A 20,580-nucleotide genomic window follows, 5' to 3' on the forward strand; every position below is an offset into this window, starting at 1 on the left:
AGGAATCCAGTCAAGCCCGAGATGAAGAGATCACGCACCTGCAGCAGGAAGTACTGCGCCTCAGGGACCAGCAGATCGACCTCCAGGCCCACGCTGAAGATCTCGAGAACAGGTCCAGGCGCAACAACATCAGGGTTTGCGGCGTTCCTTCTGGAGAGGAAGGGGAAGACGTGGCTGCGTACCTGGGCGACATGTTCCGCGACATTCTGGAGGAACCTAGAGACTTCCAAGTGAGGATAGACAGAGCGCACAGAGTGGGGCCGCGGCGCCGGGCCTCCGCGCCCGCTCCTGATATCCTGGCCTTCCTGCCGGACTTCCCCTTGAAGAAGCGAATCCTACGCGAGGCTCGGCGTCGGCAGCCGCTCACCTTCCGGAACCATCCAGTGGCGCTGTTTCAAGATTTGTCGACGATCACCCTTCAAAGGCGGAAGTCCTTCAGGATAGCCACGGATTTTTTGAGAGAACACGGCACACAATATTCCTGGGGCCACCCCTTTCGGCTCATCTTCCGCTGGAACGGCACCCTGCATCAGCTCCGGTCCCTTCAGGACACCTGTGAAGTGTTGGGGATCACAGCTACAGACGCCGACACCCCTGCTCCGCCCGGGCGGCGCGCCACTAGTGATGGGTGGCAAACTGTCCGCCGGCGCCGGGCCTCTGCTTTGCCCGCGCGACCGGCTTCACCGGCGGCCAGGGCTGAGAGAGATGACGCGATACTGGCGGTTACCGGAGCCACATCGCCAAGTGACACAGCCCTGACGGCCTGAGCACACTCCGGGGGGAGATCCTGATGGCCTCATCTTCATAGCAGGTGCGGGGGTTCCGGGGGGGAGGGGGCGGCGGGGGGGTGCTGGAGGTGGCTGGACGTCCACACGAATACTCTACCACAGACTTGTCCACTAGGGACTGGACTGGGACAATGTTCTTCATTCCAGGGGAGTTGGATTGTTGGGGATGTTGGGGTACAGGGTGGGGTACGGGTGGGAGAGAGTTGGGGTTGGAAGGGGGGGCTCGGGGAAGCCGCGAGTCCAGCAGTTTGAGGGGGAGAGGTCGAGTGTTGGTTTGGTTGGGGGTTCATTGGGGGGACTTTGGGGTTTTGTGCTGGGCTGTCATGCTCTATTGCTCTTCCTCCTGTTGCTTCGCGCCAAGTGCGCTGGGTTGTAGTTCCGGTGCTGCTGGCCTCTTGCCTTTGTTTGGCCTTCTGCCGTTGCTCCTCACGATGTTCCTTGCCGACACTGCTTCATTGATCGCTGCCCTGATGTCGCCTATTCATGGCCCTTAAGGTAGTCACACTCAACGTGAAGGGGCTGAACAACCCGGTTAAGCGTAGGGCGATCCTCTCCCTCCTAGAGAATACTCAGGCGGACATCTGCCTTTTACAGGAGACTCACCTTTTGACACGAGATTGCATTAGAATAAGGTCATCGAAGTTCCCAACCCAGTTTTTCTCTTCAGGGTCCACTAAAACAGCGGGGGTTGCTATCCTGGTCTCTAGTAAATTCAGGGGAGAGGTCTTGTATAAAGTAGCGGAACAAAAGGGGAGGCTCCTGGCTTACAGAGTCAAGTTGGGGGGTTTGTTATTCACGGTGGGTTCTGTTTATAGCCCGAATGACCGCCAGGATACATTTTTACACTCAGCCCTCGAACACATTACAACTGCACCCGACAGACACATACTCATCGGGGGGGATTTGAATATGGTCTTTGATTCACTCCTGGACAGATCTGCACAGCGCCGCCCACACACCGGGGAGTTCTCGCGACTGAGTCACTCCCGCCTTAGCGAGCTCGACATACACGACCTTTGGAGACGTCTACACCCCGCTACCTGGGCCTATTCTTACTACTCCCACACGCACAGGACATATGCGAGACTGGATCACATTCTAGTTACAGGACCTATGGCCGCGCTGGCGACGGCTTCCGACATAGGGGTGCTCTCGTTGTCGGATCACGCCCCGGTGTCGGGTTCCTTTCAGCTTCCGCCGTTGTCGCCCTCTCGGGGGGTTTGGCGCCTCCGGGACACGCTGCTACACAAAAGGCGGTGGTGCAGAGGATCCGCGACGCGATATCTGAATACCGGTCCCATAATGATAATGGGGACACGTCTCGTGCGACGCAATGGGCTGCCTTGAAGGCGGTGCTCCGCGGGGAGTTCATTTCCATCTCGTCGGCGGAGAATAGGGACCGACAGCAGAAACGGGATGAGCTTACGACACAGGTACGGGAGCTGGAGCAGATGCATCAGAGAACGGGGGCACCCAGGGTTTGGAGGCAGCTTAAAGCGACGCGGAAATTGCTCTCCGCGCTCGATATGGACAGGGCGGAGTATGCGGCGCTCCGCTTGAAGCATGCATACTACTCTGGGGGCGACAGATGCGGCCGACTCCTGGCTAACAAGCTTCGGGTGAAACATCAGCGTATGCGGGTTACGGAGCTCACCACTCCGAGCGGTGTGAAGGCAACGGAGGACCCTCAAATTGCGGAGGGGTTCCGCCGATTCTACGCCGACTTATACACAGGCGAGCCTCCGTCGTCGCTCGCGGAGACTGCATATCTGGACTCGATTGACCTCCCTTCTCTCACCTCGGAGCAGGCGGAGTACCTGGAACGGGACATTCGCCCAGAGGAGGTGATTGCGGCTATCTCCCGGCTTAAACTCGGGAAGGCCCCAGGGCCCGACGGCTACTCCCCGCTTTTCTACAAGACGTTCTGTCAGGACCTGGTCCCCCTGTTGACGAGGCTCTTTAACTCTTTCGCGGAACCGGGTGCCATTCCTCCGGACTTGCTCTGGGCGACGGTGTCGGTTATTCCCAAGCCGGGGAAAGATAGGTCCGAGTGTGGCTCCTACCGGCCGATCTCGTTGCTGAACGTGGATCTCAAGCTCTATACGGGGATCCTGGCGTCTCGCCTGGCACCATACCTGCCGGGACTTGTGGACCCGGACCAGGCGGGGTTTATCCCCGGCCGGCAGACGGTGGACAATACTAAGCGGGTGGTGCACGCCCTAGAGAAGGCCTCCTGCGTCCCTGGGGAACGCATGCTCTTATCAGTCGACGCGGAAAAGGCGTTCGACCGAGTGCGCTGGTCTTACCTTGACGGTGTACTTCGCAAAGCGGGGATAGGGGAGAAATTCCGCACGCTTGTCTTTAACTGTTACAAACACCCGACCGCGGTGGTGCGGGTTAACGGGCACAGCTCCGACCGCTTCGCGATTGAACGGGGGACCAGGCAGGGATGCCCTTTGTCCCCACTTCTCTTCGCTCTTTATATGGAGCCGTTTGCCCAGAGAGTCCGACAGAACGCAAGGGTGACTGGCATCCGAATGGGAGGCTATATCCACACCATCAGCCTGTACGCGGATGACGTGATCCTTCTACTTGAAGATCCAAAAGAGGCACTCCCGGCCTGCATTGCCGAGCTGGACGCCTTCGCCGAAGTAGCGGGCTTTAAAATGAACATGAGGAAATCGTCGGCCCTAGACCTCTCGCTGTCTAACGCGACACGCCTCGAGTTACAGGGGCGCTTTCCCATGAGTTGGTCTAAGGACCTAATCCCGTACTTGGGTGTCCTGCTGGCGCCCTCCCTCCCCGCTATGGTGGCGGCGAACTATGCGGCGTTGGGCAGTAAGATGAAGGAGGAGTTGTCCCGCTGGAGCAAGGGCACGTTGTCGCTGCTGGGTCGGGTGGCCGCTGTCAAGATGACTCTTCTGCCGCAGGTCCTGTACTTGTTTCGAGCGCTACCGCTTCAGCCACCGAAGGGGTGGCTCCGTCAGGCACAAGCAGATATAGCACGTTTTGTCTGGCAGGGTCGCAAATCCAGGCTTAGGAGAGCCTTGTCTACTCTGGCTCCAGAGTCGGGCGGCCTCGGCATCCCCGATCTCCAAAAGTACTTTCAAGCGGCGCAACTGCGGTTCTTTGTGGAGTGGAGCAAATGGGAATCTGACAGACACTGGCTTTTTCAAGACCAGGCGGTGGCGGGCAGAACTCTGCAAGAGATACCCTTCATGCGCAGAGCACATAGGCCCCCTAACCTCTACGCGTCCTTGGTTACCCGGGTCCCGCTTAGAGTGTGGGACGCAGTGAATATCACGCGGGAACTTACTTCCTTCCCGTCGCCGCTTACGCCGCTGATCGGAAATCCTGATTTTCAGCCTGGGATGGAGCCTGGCGCATTCGCACGCTGGCAGGCGGCCAGGTGTAGCGCTCTGTTTCACATGTATGGCCCAGAGGGGATAGTGTCGTTCCAGGACCTCAAGAGGGATTACCACTTGCCTGAGACCGAGCGTATGCGCTATTTGCAGGTCCGCCACTGGGCGCTGCAGCCGCAGGTACGGGCACTGGCGGACCGGAAACTTACGCCTTACGAGTTGTGGTTGGCGACCCGCTCTTCAGATGCCAAGCTCGTCTCGGACCTCTACAAACTTTTGCAGCCCCCCGCCTTTCACATCCATAACCCTGGGAGGGAGAGATGGGAACGCGAACTAGGGAGGGTACTGAGCCATAAGGAATGGGACGACATATCTTATCGCGCACATCACTCAGCTTATCACACTGGGCTCACTGAGACCTTCACTAAAATTACTACATATTGGTACTATACACCTCAGCGACTACACGACATGAACCATGGTCTTCCCGACACCTGCTGGTGCGAGTGCGGACAGACTGGTACCCTCACACATATTTTATGGGACTGTCCATCGCTAGGTCTGTACTGGAAAGAAGTCCTAGATGAAATCGACCGCTGTTTTGACATTGAACTGCCTCGCCTACCGGCCTATGTTTTATTGGGGCTGCCCAACGGGTTGATGTACCCCCTGAGATCCAGGAAGGGTAGGCAGATAGCAATTGCATTGGGCTCAGCGATCCAGAACATACTCATATATTGGCGCACCACTACCATTCCCGACACTACTGGTTGGCTACACAGGCTGTGGCATGTTCTAGGTATGGAGAAGCTGTCCCTTATGGTGGCAGGGGAAGTTGATAGGTTTGTGGAGCTGTGGCAACCCTTCGTCACTCTATTGCAGTCGGAATTCAAGGAGATTACTTGCCCCAGATACCTCAGGCTTATGCGGCTGACATCCTTGGCCACTCAGCATTCTTAGTCGCCCCTGGGGGATCTCTGTGGGACAGGAGGCGGATCCGTTGAACTGTTAACAAGGGCGCTTGACTTTGGCTCGGCACACCGTTATGGGGGGGGGAGGGGACTCTGGGGAGGGCGGGAGGGGCAGTTCTGTTGGGGGGAGGGTTGTTTTTTGGAATCGGTCGTCATTGCTTCTTCGTCCAGCATATGTTCCTTCCACTTGCTCTGAATGTACCATTTGCATATCTGAAGGCGCTCAGGATGTGGGGACTCACCATGGCCTCTTTGTGACGACCAGTTTTTGTTGTATGTACTGTTTTATACTTATGCAATAAAATGCTTTAAACTTAAAACTGGTACGAGAGCGGTTCGCGGGTTGGGTAGGGAGGCAGCAAAGGCCGAAAGATAGAGGCGCCAGCCCCTTACCGACCATTGTAAATAGCTAATACCCAACCCAACACCCTCACTCCTCTCCGATAGACGTGTGGCACTGGTTTGTTTGGGTTGCTCCCTCACTCCCTTTCCCTACAAAAACACTATGTTTCGTCTTTGTTTTGGGGTTCCCGAGTCCAACCAAGCTGTCTTCCGACCCCTGGGACAGGAGGAAGGAGAACGCCCGGTGATTGAAGGAGAAGTCGCTAGGAGACTGGAAGGATGAGGAGGAGACGTATCGTTGTTACTCTTGTTTACACCTGCATACTGGCTGCACGTAGAAAACGAGTATTCCACAAAATAAAACCTGCTTTACCCCGATCTAGTATCCCACGCCTTTCTTCTGAAAAGCTACAGGACACTTTTACATGGGTCCTCATTGCAGCCACACCCCTAATAAATCCTTTAAACAAATGGAGAATTTATAAAGCATATTTAAAACTAGGGCTGCAAAAGAGCAATTTTTAACTTGAAATTATTTAACTTATAATGAATAAAGAAAAGTGAAGGAGTTTCCGTTACCAGAATTGATATGCTACCCGAAATGAGACTGCCCTCAAAACCACCATCGTCGGCCCACCCCATCCTGCTTGAATACCTAAATGAAATCTGAATCCAAGGATACACACTACGGTGAATCTGCTCCTTCCTGACGGAAAGATCCGGTCAGTCAACCTGGTACCGTACAGCTAGGACACCCGTGGTGTCAACTGCAGCGTTCCATAAGGATCCTTCCTGAGCCCGACCCTCTTCAACGCATACATGATCCGCCTAGCCAGTATCATCCACTCTCACATTAACTTTCTCTCCTACGCCGACAACACACAACTCATTCTCTCCCTTACAGAGAAGACGCTTAGTACCCGGATCAAATTCAATGCCTGCATGACTGAAATCACCCACTGGATGAAGATCAACAGTCTGAAATATGATCTTCAGGAAGAGCACTTCAACATGAGACTCTACTTGGTGCCCAACAGAGCATGGACTGACACCAACCACTCACAGTAAGAACCTTGTGATCATCATCAACTGTCAGTCAGTCAGTCAGTAAACTTTATTCGGTTTTGACAACCATATGAGTAACACAAAAATATATAAAATGCAAAAAAATAAAAACAAATTAAGTACACAGACATATTCAATAATCATCAGTAACCTCAACAAGACCGCCCAAATCAATGCCATCACTGCCTCATGTTTCCATACCATGTTTCAAACTGCTCTCAATCAGCACCCAGCAACCCGTAATGCACTCCCTTGTCATAAGCAAACTGGACAACGAGAACACCCTCTATGCTGGGATCAACAAACAACTCACCAGATGACTGCAGACCATTCAGAACTCGGTGGCCAGAATCACTCTCAACCTCCCATGTCAAAATACCCATTATTGACATGCATTTAAAGACTGATCCTGAACTTAGTCTGCCATAAAACTCGAGCTGCACCACACCTCAAGCTGCACCTCTTGGTCAAGGCATAATGAGGCTGAGATCACTCTGATGTTTGGGTCCCGGGTTTTCTATACCACGGAACGCAAACTGCACTTTACTAATGAGGGCCCAGAAGACTTATGCTGCACTGATGAGGCCCAACAAGAACGATACTGGTCAGTCTAGAGTTCCTTTTGCGCCTAGTAAGTAGGACTTTATTGTCCCTCACAGGACGGCACTCATTCTGACTTGTATGCAGCTGGTCACTGTCTGCAATTTCAGCCCTTAAACAGTAGTGAGTCATTATCAGTGCATGTAATTGATACAATGACTGCATCGATTGGTTATCGCCCTTTTCCTAGAATCCTGCCACCCGTGCTCTGGACAGGGTTCTTTTGGTGTGTAGTTATTTACCGTGCTAAATACAACTCACTACAGTTGCATAGGGGTTTATGCTATAAAGACATCCGCAATAAAAATATATAAAGCTATATTCGAAGGTTCAAAAATATTTGCTGACTGTAAATGCCTGCGAAAACATATATGATGCTACAGTGACACTCACTTGGTCTGACCTCCGCTGGGAAATCTCTTTTCTAGTTTTCATCCTTGTTTTTCAGTGGTCGAGGGTGCAAGAGGTTCGGAGATGAAGAGATATAGAACAGATCAGCAAAGATCCTTAAAAACTGCACAGAATGAAAAAAGTCCCGTCACCGAGACCTTGCATTTAACGATCCTGAGAGGGAACCATTTTTTGGTATAGGACTCTGATCTTTATAGAAAATCAGATTTAGCTCAACAGGAATCGCTCATGTTCGGCGGAAAGACGTTAGTGTTAAGAGCGAACTCACATCTCTCATTCTCAGAGGCGAGACACTGGTCTCTGCAGTATGCCCGCACTTCCAATCTAATCTTCTGCGCAGGCCCAAACTCAGAGACGCCTCTTACGTACAGTATCTTTCTAAGAAGAGTTTCTTAGGACTGTACCAACCATAATGTATTACTTTTCGAGGAAACCCGACGTCTTCTCAAAGATGTAACAGCCTCAAGTTCTGCACTGTCCCTCAGCCTCAACTAAAAATATGGTTTCATACCTTACTGTTTGACAGGCAAGCAGAAATGTTTTGTAAACCAATTTTAATAAAACCGGTTCCTGTACTCGACTCTTGTACCTGCCCCCTGACTCTGAGCAGGCCTCGCCGATCAGTGTTTCTGACTTAGAACGTGCGTAGTTTACTGACAGTACAACACAGGCGGCCCTTTAAACAGTGTGGACATTTTTACCTGGCAAGGATTTAAATACCAAACGCCTCTCTTCAGCGAGTTATCAGAAACCGAACTTTAATTTGAATTACTTTGAGAGATGAGCGTAGTGAAATCTTTAGACCGCCACGAAACCTCGAGGCTGGATGCAGAAGAGGTAAGTTGTCAAAGTGTGTGCTGATGTAGTCGATGACTAGCTCCATTGTCAGTGGCACCTGACACGTTCCTGTTTGTTTCATATAATCCGCGTGTAGCCTAGAATTTAGAAAGGTATGTGAGCACTAACCTCCTGTGGCAGCCTTTGTGTAGGCCACAACCATCCTGCTACAAACCACCCTCGGTGAGATCTGTGGGGTGGGAACAGACTACAGTGATCAGTATGTAAAAACGTTCTCCTGAGTACATGTCCAATTTATGAATGTCCACAAATATATTGTAGTCGATATGTTGTAACACACACCAAAACGATACTGTAGCCAATCTTGTAACACATCCAAAGCTATACTGTAGCCAACACATGTTTCGTCTGTGGGGAGTATACCACTGAGTCCTCAGGGCAATTCAGGTATATTATAGACACAAGCAGTTCGCCATATATAGACCAAATATATCTCGGACTCCGAATATCCGTGGCCGCCAGCCTGTGCACCAATCCAGTATTTTCAATCAAATAATGTAACCCCGTATCTGCGTTATGTTCCAGGAGAGTGTTCCTCAATTGTTACGGTGTGATCAGCATTTACCCCACTTATTTATCCCCTCGGCCAAGCCCCAATCCTCCGGGTGTGTGTTACAAAGTCAAAGTCGCTTTATTCGGTTTGTAAAATAACACATCCATATAGCAACAGACATAAAATTTTACACATATTGAAACAGCTATAGAGAAGAGAAATAACAAATACAGGATTGCGCTTAAAATAAAAACATTTAGCAACTATAATAGTACAAAATCATAAGGTCATCTAGAAAAATACATTTGACTGTAGTATTGATAATATACGACCATTGATAATGTGCAAATAAGCAGTTAAAGTGCTAAGTATCATCTCTGTATTAATACAGATTGATAATTTCTAAAAGGAATTCTGCTGCATACTTCCTAAAGTGCAAATATGCATATAACAGCGTCTAATCAGGCTATTCACAAGGAATAACTATGACAAACTATGACAAAAGTGCAAGTGCTGAATCATTCCAATAGTGGATATTGTACCATAGCAGCAAGTACTCAAACATATGTGTGCAAATTAGCATAATAATACATGATAACAACAACATCCTGTTATAAAGTGCATAATACATTTAGCAGCTTACAAGATTCATATAATAATTGATTTTCTAGCGGAGATACATTTTAAAATATAACTAGCCACATAAAAACATACATCTGGGGACTCTAGATTAAACACTAATTTCATTGCTGTTTGTAAATGATGCGTATCATATTTTAAAAAGATGGGTTTCAAATAATATTTCCTAAAAGACGTATAAAAAGTGCAAAATAGCATAAAGTGACATACGCTCTGTTTTGATTTGCCATCGCATGGGCACGGGCACGTTCCAGGTTGTTTTGGCACAGGGAAGGCCACAATATGATGCACAATTCCTAAACGGAGACGGGTTAGGACAAATCGATGGGAGGGAATACTAACTATTACAAGATAAAATTGGAAACCTACGTTAATGTTATATTGTTGGTAGAGATTGAATGTACTTTGTTTCTTATATTTTTCCACTCTAATCTCTGCTGAATATTTCAAAAAAGAGGCCTTCAGCTCCCGTTTTGATAAAATAGGATCCATTTTAAAATCTTTAAAAATGTCCAGGCCATACAATGTTTTATACCAATAATGTATATGGTTCAGCCAAGGAATTTTTGATCGATGGTCAAGATTAATACAATCAGTTATTACATCCTGTGTAAACTTTGTCTCCTCCTTTGCCCATATTGAACGCCATAAGGACAGAGGACGGAGCGCAATTAGATCTTTGACATAATACAGGTCTAATTCCTTGTGTAATAACTCCGTTGAAGCGTAGCTGGGGCACTGATTAGTCTTTTTAAAAACACATTTTCCTTCCCCTGAACAGTTTTGGCACTCTGTGCATCATACCCCCAAACTCCAGCCCCATATATGGCTGACGAAATGCATCTGGCGTTAAAAAGGGTCAACATGTCAGGAATTCTGCGATCCCCTAGTTTCGCAGCAAATCTGAAGATACAGTTAGTATTCCTGGCCATTTTAAAAAGAACACTTTTTTGTTCATTAATCCATTTCCCGTTTCCTGAGAAGGTAATACCTAGATAACAAAAACTATGAACACTTTCTAATTTCCCCCCTTCTAAGAAAAAAGACTTGTGTTTTCTTTGTTTCTTACCACACACCATGGTAACTGTCTTCCCTTTATTAATTTTCAATCCCCTGTTTTCTATAAATATGTGGAATTGATTAATTAGGTGTTGCAGTGTATTATGAGTTCTGGAGAGGAGGACCGCGTCATCCGCGTATAAAAGGATTGGGATAGGGTTACCTTTTATAGTTGGTGCGTCTGCATTGGTCATTCTTAAAGTTGTGTCAACATAGTTAATAAATAAGGAAAATAATAGGGGGACGAGTACGCATCCTTGACGGATGCCTCTCTTGACATCATAAAAAGCGGCGGGGCCAGTATACAGCCTTGTCTCACCCCTCTAGTAATCGGGAATTTCTCCGTACATTCCCCCTGTTTACCATACCTAACTCTTGCCCCTGCATCTTTATAGAGCTCTTTAATGAAAGTAATGATGCGGTTGTCAATGCCCAATTCACCCAGTGTTGCCCACAGAAAATCATGATCAACACAATCAAACGCGGAGCTGAGATCGATGAAAGTTATAAAAAGAGCTCCGCGTTTGACGTGAGTGTACTTGGAGACAAGGAGGGACAAATTTAGGCACTGTTCAATTGTCCCTATTCCTTTTCTGAACCCGTACTGTAGGTGGGAAACTACATTATGGTCTTCCTCCCAGAGTTGCATTCTCTTTAAAATTATTCTTCCAGCCACCTTCATTAGGCCGTCCAAAAGGGATATCGGCCTATAGCAGGTAGGGTCGTCTCTATTACCTTTTTTAAATATAGGGACCACGATAGCATCAGTCCAGGTATCAATGAACCCACTCTGGTTTCCCTTATTTAAAACATTTGTGAGCAAGGGAGCCCAGAAGTCCGGCTCTGCTTTATAAACATCCACCGGCATACAGTCTGGTCCTGGGGCTTTGCCTGATGCACTTTCCCTGATGGCGTCGTGAACTTCCTCGACGGTAAATGATAGATCTATAGGGAATGGATGGACTGGGGGATGCTCCGTGCCACTATTATGTACTCCCTTTTCTATTGATGGCCATACCCATGGTGGTGTTGTACTTTCTCCGGGGATTGTATGATTATACAATTGTCTAAAGTGGCTTACCCACGTTTTACCCGTTATGGCTAAGTCCATAGTGTCATTTCCTTCTCAATCTCATAGGCTGCCTTGATGTTCACATGAGCCAGGGCAGATTCAATGTCTTCTGCCCTGTTATTTGCTAAACCTTGCAACTGTGCCACTAGCAACATGGCGTCGTTTTAGGATGAGCTGTCTTAACTCTGATGGGCGACAGCCCTGTATGATTTCGGTCCAAACTTGTTTCACTGGATAATCTTTCACACTGCTAGCTTCCTTAGTCTTGCGGGAAAAAAGCCCATTACTCACCATTTTTTGTTTTGCCTGTCTCAATTTGAATCTCTCATAGTTACAATTCTGTTCGGGGCTGCCACAGCAACCTCATGGACATGGTCCTGTTCTGCGCCAGTTGTTAGAATCAATCATAGCATTTGTAAAGCGCACTACATACCCATGAGGGTCTCAAGGCGCTAGGGAGGGGGGGGAGCGCTGCTACTGTTCAAAGAGCCAGGTGTTGAGGAGTCTCCTGAAGGTCAGGAGGTCTTCGGTCTGCCATAGGCGGATGGGGAGGGTGTTCCACATCTTGGCGGCGAGGTGGGAGAATGATCTGCCGCCGGCGGTCACTCTTCGGATGCGGGGGGCAGTGGCGAGGGCATGGTCTGCGGAGCGGAGCTGCCGGGCGGGGGTGTAGCGGCTGAGCTGGCTGTTGAGGTACGCTGGTCCGGTGTCATGGAGTGCCTTGTGTGCGTGGGTGAGGAGCTTGAAGGTTAGCCTCTTGTTGATGGGGAGCCAGTGCTCCTTCAGGTGGGGTGTGATGTGGCTGTGGCGGGGGATATCGAGGATCAGGCGTGCAGAGGCATTCTGAACGCGTTGGAGCCGTTTCAGGAGTTTGGCCAGGGCTCCTGCGTAGAGTGCGTTGCCGTAGTCCAGTGCTGATGAGGGCCTGGGTGACCGTCCTTCTAGTTCCGATGGGGATCCACTTGAAGATCCTGCAAGGCATGCAAAGGGTGTTAAAGCAGTCGAGGATGACCCCTAGTTTTCATGCGTGGTTGGTGGGTGTGGGGGGTGCTCTTAGTGCCGTCACCACCAGGAGTCGTCCCAGGCCAAGGGGGAGGAACCGAGGATGAGGACCTTGAGGATGAGGACCTCCGTCTTGTCCGAGTTCAGCTTCAGTCGGCTGTTCCTCATCCAGTCGGCGATGGCCTTCAGTCCTTCGTGGAGGTTGGTGTTGGGGGTGTGGGGGTCCTTGGTGAGTGAGAGGATCAGCTGGGTGTCATCGGCGTAGGAGATGATGTTTAGGTCGTGCTGTCGGGCGACGTGGACGAGCAGTGCCATGTAGACGTTGAACAACGTTGGGCTGAGGGATGAGCCTTGGGGTACGCCGCAGATGATCTTGGTGGCTTTGGAGATGAAGGGGGGGAGGCGGACGCTCTGGGTTCTCCCGGTGAGGAAGGAGGTGGTCCAGTCCAGGGTTTCTCTTGGATTCCGGCGTCGTGGAGGCGTGCTCTTAGTGTGCAGTGCCAGACAGTGTCGAAAGCGGCTGACAGGTCCAGGAAGATGAGGGCTGCGGTTTCTCCATTGTCGAGCAGGATCCTGATGTCGTCGGTGGCGGCGATGAGGGCAGTTTTGGTGCTGTGGTTGCTGCGAAACCCGGACTGAGACGGGTCCAGGATGTTGTTCTCTGCGAGGAAGCTGGTCAGTTGTTTGTTGACGGCCTTTTCGATGACCTTTGCCGGGAACGGGAGCAGGGAGATGAGGTCCTTGGGGTCCGCCTTGGGTTTCTTTAGTAGAGCGTTGATCTCTGCATGCTTCCAGCTCTCCGGGACGGTCTCTGTCATGAAGGAGATGTTGATGGTTTTCCGGAGGTGGGGTGCGATGGTGCTGCTGGCTTTGTTGAAGATGTGGTGTGGGCAGGGGTCTTCCGGTGATCCGGAGTGTATGGTGTTCATGATCTTGATGGTGTCGTCGTCGTTGATGTTGGTCAAGGCGAGCAGGCGGTTGGTGCGGGCGGTGGTCGTGGGAGCGGGGGTGGCGGCGGTTGCCGGGGTGGTGGCGGCATCGAAGCTGTGGTGGATGTCTGCTATCTTGCGATGGAAGAAAGTGGCCAGTGAGTCGCTCAGGTCTTGTGACAGTGGGATGTCGTTGGTGTTGCAGCTGGGGTTGGAGAGTTCCTTCACAATGCTGAAGAGTTCTTTGCTGTTGTGTGCGTTGTTGTCTATGTGGTTTCTGAAGGCGGTTCTTTTGGCGGATCTGAGAAGCTTGTGGTGTTTGCGGGTGGCGTTCCTGTGGGCTGTGTAGCTTTCCGGTGTTTTTTCGCGGGTCCAGTTTTTTTTCTAGTTTTCGGCAGTTCGGCCTTGAGGTCTTCGATGAACCAGCTCGCTCTCTTGCTGGTGTGGGTGTTGGGGGGCTTCTTGAGTGGGACGAGGGTGTTGGCGCAGTCATTGATCCATTGTCTGAGGCTGCGGGCTGCGACGTCGGGGTTGGTCGGATCCGCGGGTGGGCTCTGGGTTAGGGCGTCGGTTAGCTGGTCCTCGGTGATCTTGCCCCAGCTGCGGCGCGGCATCTGCTGGGTGTGGTGGTGTGTGGTGGGTTTCTGGAAGGTGAAGTGGATGCAGCTGTGGTCGGTCCAGTGGAGTTTGGTGGTGCAGTCGAAAAAGGAGTGGGTGCTTGCTAAGAATATGGGATCAAGTGTGTGGCCGGCGGAGTGAGTTATCTGAGTCCGAGGTTGTCGATCAGGGTGGAGGAGTTGGTGTCGTTGTTGTTCTCGAGGTGGAAGTTCAGGTCCCCGAGGAGGATGTAGTCCATGGAGGCGAGGGCATGTGTGCTGATGAAGTCGCTGAACTGCGGTCAGGGTTCGGGGGGTCTGTAGATGAGGGTGCCTCTGAGGGTGGTGTTGGAATCAGTGTGGATCTGGAAGTGCATGTGTTTGGCGGTGCTGAGGGTGTCGTCGGCGTGTGCCGAGATTTTGAGAGTGTTTCTGTGGACGATGGCAATTCCTCCTCCTATTCCGTTGGGGCAGTCCTTGCAGGTGATCTTGTAGCCTTCCGGAATGGCTATGGCGATGTCAGGTGCAGAGGAGGGGGTCAGCCAGGTCTCTGTCAGGAAGGCAACGTCTGGGATGTTGGTGTCGAGTAGGTCCCAGAGTTCGACGGCGTGTTTGCTGGCAGAGCGGGTGTTGAGCAGGATGCATCTGAGGAAGTTGGGTTCCTTGTTGGTCGGGTTGGCGGGCTAGATGCTGGTGAAGCTGCAGTTCCGGCAGGAGAAGGGTCCTTTGGTGCACTTCGGGGCGGCCAGGCAACAGGTGCGTGATCGTCCGGTGTTGAGTGCGTGGAGGGTGCTGGAGTCGTAGCAGAGGCAGGCGTCGTGGCTTTCGAAGGGGCCAGGAGTCCTGGCCTTAGGCGCCCCTTTGGAGCACAGCTTCTTTCACACACTCACGATAAAGTGTCGATAAAAGTGTCACATGTGCAATAAAATGTTACACATCAACACACTAAAATAATGAAATGTCACACAAACCCATACTGAAAACTTGGCAGCTATGCTTCACTGATGGGCGATATGGCAGTTAGGGCCGCATGCTTTGAAAGTGCCACTTGAGGTTGAGTGGTGTAGGTGGGGTGGTTGGATTCTCGATTGATTATTGCCTGTGGGTCATAACTGGTCGTGCGACTTTTACTGGCTCTGACACTAACCCAACTATCTTCTTTTATTATTCTTTATGTATCCCCTTACCAAGCCAGGGATGTGACCTTGTGTGATCAAAGTTTACTTCTGTGCTATCTTTAGTTTTCCATTTGTCTGCATTACATTTCCAGAATGATTCGAAATTGAGAAAGCCCACAGTATTTCCTTTCATCGCAAACCTCATCAAACTAAATCACAATAAACTATATTTAAAGTTTTTAGGCACCATCATCTTATTATTATTATTAGAAAGGCTGCACATGAAATCCCAAATTTTCTTACTGAGTTTAATAACGCCTTTATTCACCAAGATTTTGCAAAAGAGACAGTGAAAATTTGGCGACAATTCTCAGACTTGCGACCTAGACTACGAGATTCTGGACATAAATATGGTCTCTTCTACCCTTCTACAATGCGTATATAGAAAAATTATGTTTGTAAGTCTTTCACCTCACCCTCAGACTTGATACAATTTATGAGCAACATGATCCTATTGTCTTGGATTCGGAATCTTCAGATTCTAATGGCTATATTTTATTCGCCTTAATAATTGACATTATAATAATACCATAGCAGGCACATACAGTGTGCCTAGTATTGCTTCGCACCTCCATCTCTAATGTTCCATTTGATGTGAAGTCTTGGTTGATGACCTCCATTTATGTTGTGTTTCTTATTTATATGTGTTACTTCCTTTTTACTATCCCTTTTCTCTCTCAGGTTTTCTATCTTTCAATAACTTGATATAGCTCATCAACAAAAACGAATTGTCTTTGAACGTTAAGGGGTTACGTCGTCATCCTGTCGAAAGGCGAAAAAGTTTAGAATATTATACAAAAATATTTAATGCTGATGTTTGTTCTTTACAAGAAACTCATGTTGATGATAAAATCTTGCATTCAATGTACAAGGGATGGGTAGGAAATATAGTTTCATGTTATGCCGCAGAAAGAAAAAATGGTGATAACCAGTACACAATTCAGAAGGTAGATACGTTTATGCTCTATTTAAAGTGGAAAGCCACATTTTAAACTTTGTTAGCATATATGCTCCCACATTGGATGATCCTTCGTTTTGGAAAAATATTACTACTGAAATAATAAAATTAGACAATGCTCCCCTTGTCCTGAGGGTGATTTTAAATCTTATTTGTGATCCTTCACTAGAACCCTCCTCTGCATTCAAACTCTAGCCCAATAAATCTTTTCACCTTTTGAAAAAAAAATGTCTGCCACTAAATTAATTGCGTTTTGGAGACTAGTACAACCTACAGATAAATAATTTACCTTCTTTTTTAACACGCACTCCACTGTTTTTAGGATGTAACTTATGCCATATGATTACTGACTCCAGCATACAACCTATTACAATTTCTGATCATGCTCTAATCTCTTCTATCTCTATCAAAGTCCTGCCCTATCAATAAGAGACGGAGAATGAACTTTATATAGTGCTCAATCCAACTAATTCCCAAAAATTGGCTTCTGCCATAAATTACTATTTTCTTAATAATTTTCCTGAATATACTTCCAAAATTATTCATCTGGATTTATTTAAAGCATTTATTCGAGGAGACACTATTTCTATTATGGTTCATGAAAATAAGGCCTTTCATGCTCACCTTTCTACATTAGAGCAACAGATAGCTGATCTCTTCATGGCATCCTAAATACAAATCTCATCTTCAGAAACTCGGATATGAATATAAAAATATGCTAAGTACAAGAGCAGGGTTACTTATCTCAGAAGAAAAATCAAACTTTCACTTCAACCTGAACAAATCTGGTCAACTTTTCGCCAACTACCTACGTGTTAAAAATGAAAAAACTCAAATACCTGTCATTAAAAGCAATGATGGTACCTTGTTTCCTACTACAGAGGAGATATCAAAGGCGTTTTAATCTTTTGTACCTCTTTGTATCATAAGCTTAAAGTCATTATGATGTCATTAATGCATTCTTTAGAGCCTGCCAGTTACCTTACATTTCTGATACACATAAACTTACTTTAGAAAAACCTATTGATGTTCAAGAAATTAGTTACAATAAATCACCAGGTCCAGATGGTATTCCAGTTGAATTTGACAAAAGTTTCAAATCCCAACTCTCTCCCATTATATGTTCATTATTTATGGAACTTTGAAATACTTCCATGATGGGTGTTTTTTTAATGACGCCACCATCATTGTGCTTCCTAAACCAAATAAGAACTCAATTTTAGTTCCAATTATTGTCCAATATTCCTCATTATTCAAGATTGCAAAACATATGCCAAACTCTTAGCAAACAGGTTGACAGCTATAGTTACCTCAATTATCCAACATGACCAAACAGGATTCATGAAAGTTAGATGGGCTGCTCATAATACTCGTCTATTGTGCTATGTTCTTTCTTTTGCTGAAGACTCAACTTTCCAGAAGGCCTATTGGCCTTAAATGCTGATATAGCATTTGTTATAGTAAATTGGCAATTTTTATTTAACACAACAGAAACCTTTCATTTTGGTCCCACATTTTCAAAAATGGTTAAAGCACCATACTCCGCGCCGTCTGCTTCCATTTATTTCAAAGGTACCCTTTCTACTTCATTCAATTTATTTAGAGGTATGCAACAATGTTGCCCACTATCCCCCCTGTTATTTCTTATTGACACTGACCCTCTCTTATGCTCCTTCTGCATTAATCAGCAATATACTGGTAACATAAACGGTTCTGCCTATGCTAATGATTTTTTGTTTAGTTACTTCTCTACCTATTATTCTTGATACTATTCAACAGTATGAGGATAGCTCCAGCTATTCTCTAAATGTCAATAAAATAGAATTTTCTCCATTAAATATTTTATGCAGTTCTATCATGATAGCAAATGTCAACATTTTGTGGTTGCCATCGACACTAAAGTATTTGGGGATTACTTTTGTTGGCTCTATTAAAAATACAATTGCAATCAATAGTGTTGAAATGCTAATCACCAAGAAAGAGAAATTAGATAAATGGTCAACTCTGAATTTAAGTTGGTGGGGATGTATTGAAGCACTTAAAATTACTACTACCCCACAGATTCTGTATAATTTATCTGTCCTACCCTTAGGCTCTCTTCTACTTTCTATACTAAAATATATACATTAATTACTAAGTTTTTTTGGAATAACAAATCTGTGTGTCTTACTCTTAAAACTTTACAAATTCCTAAACGAGAATGAGGAGTTGGCTTACCTGATTTCAAGAAATCCCATATGCCTTTGCTTGTTGCACAGTGCTCTCTATGGTTTCAAAATATTGATCCTTATAACGTCCCCAAATGGCTTACTTTAGAAAATAACTTAACACAGCCTTTTCCTTCACCTGATTTTTTGGACAACAGTAACTTTGGAAACTTTGGAAAAATATCACCCTCTATTGCAGCCTCTAAAACTGCCTTCCTATCTTTTGATGAAAAATATACTATTAACATTAAATCACCTAAAAAAGATTCCCTTGGTTTAACCCCAAACTCAAATTGAATAAACAATCTGTATTTCCTAAATATGAATTAACTACCTTCTGCTGCGTTATTGAATATGGAAGTACAACCTAGGCATGTTTAGTCAGACAGGACATATAGCTTCTGTAGTGTATAAAAACACTTTGCTCGGCCTTCCCCTTTAATGACTCTAAATCAAAAATGGTCTTCAGACATAAATATACAATCTTCAGATGTACAATGGAAATCTATCTGGCTATCTACTATCGATAGTTATCTCCTGGCAACTCATATCCAGACTGATGTATATCTTTTATATCAATGCTTTTGGTCCAGTTAAATTAGTCAAAGTAAAACTCTTAGATTCACCAAACTGTTGGCATTGTAAAACTGCTACTAGATATTTACAACATATACTATATAATTGAAGACATTTTAACATTTTGGTCCTATTTTTGGGATAATATTACTCAGCTATTTAAAATCCAAATACCTTTTTATTGTTTCCTATTGTAATCTACAAATCTTATTCTTTGAAACCTGTATTATCTTCTGATGCTTGTAAACTTTTTTTGATTTTCTAATTTCTAATTTCTACTGCAATTAAATCAATTACTTCAAATTGGAAGGATGCAAAACCATTATCAGTTAGTGCTTCTTGGGAATGGATTTTTTTCCTGATACGTGGAAAACACTCATTAATGCATACTCGTAAAGACTGCTTTGTTCTTAGGGTCAATATGTGGCATACTATTGACTCACATTAATACATGTCAAGTCATTATAAAATGTATACTATTTTGTTTCTTACTCTCTTATAGTAGCCCTTATTTGGTTTCATTCCTTTGCTTCTAATTAATGATTGGTATGGTTCCATATATTGATGTAAATTAATGTTCATATATTTCTCATGTAATTGCTCTCATATTTCATTACAGTTACGAAAATATTTGTTTACATTGTTCATTGTGTATTATACTTAAAATTAATAAATACTTCTGAACTCAAAGACTGTTGTATCACAAATATGTTTTTCCCCAATCAACAGCAGTTCTTGTGTGGGTATTCAACTGAAGACATCAGTCCTGTATCTCATTGGGGTACATTTCAGGCAGAAGTATGATCATCTGATAAAGGCAACAAATAATCTGGGTATCATCAGCATAAGTAATTGCTGAGCAGTCATAGGAATCAATAAGGGAAGTTAGAATTAGAACATAGATGTTAAATAGACTCTGAGGCAAGGAGCAGCTCTGCAGAAAACCACACGAGTTCTGATGAAATTTTGCTTGAGAATGAGCTTTAAGGAAGGGAACAAAACAAGACAGCACCATGAATTATGATGCCTTCTAAGGTGGCTATACAGATGATAAGTTCAACCATTTACAGAGGCAGTGAAAAAGTCAAGTAATAAAAGTTCTGTCTAATCTCCATAGTCAGAGATTGTATAGATCTTCTTAACTGCTTGCACAAGTGCTGCTTCTGTTGCACTTCCTACTCTGAAAATGCATTTGTCATTGGGATGATAAGTTGCTCCTTTTCCAATAAACAGTAAATTGTTTGGCTACTATACACTCAGCTATTTTACCTTATAAAGCCAAGATTGTGATTGGGCAATAGTTGGTCATGTTGCTGGAACTGTTGCTCCTGTATAACTTGTCTTTCTCAAAGACATTCTTGCTCTCCTCCTGGAATTTACCAGAAGTAAGTGACTGCATGCTGTTGGTCTTACAGGTTCCAGAAATCTAAAAAGTGAGCTCATTGGCTTTCTCGGGTGAGCATATCAATATATA

At 46.4% G+C, this 20,580-nt stretch overlaps 2 protein-coding genes across 5 annotated transcripts in view; one reads left to right on the forward strand and one right to left on the reverse strand.

Moving 5' to 3' along the window:
- Positions 1-8,142, reverse strand: part of LOC144755272 (uncharacterized) — a 159,442-nt gene extending 151,300 nt beyond the window's left edge. Inside the window, exon 1 of one of the 2 annotated variants that reach the window (XM_078644039.1) lies at positions 7,522-8,142. In XM_078644039.1, coding sequence (XP_078500165.1) covers positions 7,522-7,563 — 42 coding nt within the window. In that variant the 5' untranslated portion in view covers positions 7,564-8,142. The remainder of the gene's footprint in view (positions 1-7,521) is intronic. The other variant, XM_078644040.1, reaches the window with a different exon arrangement.
- A 57-nt stretch (positions 8,143-8,199) lies between these two features.
- Positions 8,200-20,580, forward strand: part of LOC144755273 (uncharacterized) — a 168,766-nt gene continuing 156,385 nt past the window's right edge. For 2 of the 3 annotated variants that reach the window (XM_078644041.1, XM_078644042.1), the window contains exon 1: positions 8,200-8,376. In XM_078644041.1, the coding sequence (XP_078500167.1) occupies positions 8,320-8,376 (57 nt within the window). In that variant the 5' untranslated portion in view covers positions 8,200-8,319. The remainder of the gene's footprint in view (positions 8,377-20,580) is intronic. The other variant, XM_078644043.1, reaches the window with a different exon arrangement.

The sequence above is a fragment of the Lissotriton helveticus genome, chromosome 5_1, assembly GCF_964261635.1.
Source record: "Lissotriton helveticus chromosome 5_1, aLisHel1.1, whole genome shotgun sequence".
In the NCBI taxonomy this organism is placed as follows: Eukaryota; Metazoa; Chordata; class Amphibia; order Caudata; family Salamandridae; genus Lissotriton; species Lissotriton helveticus.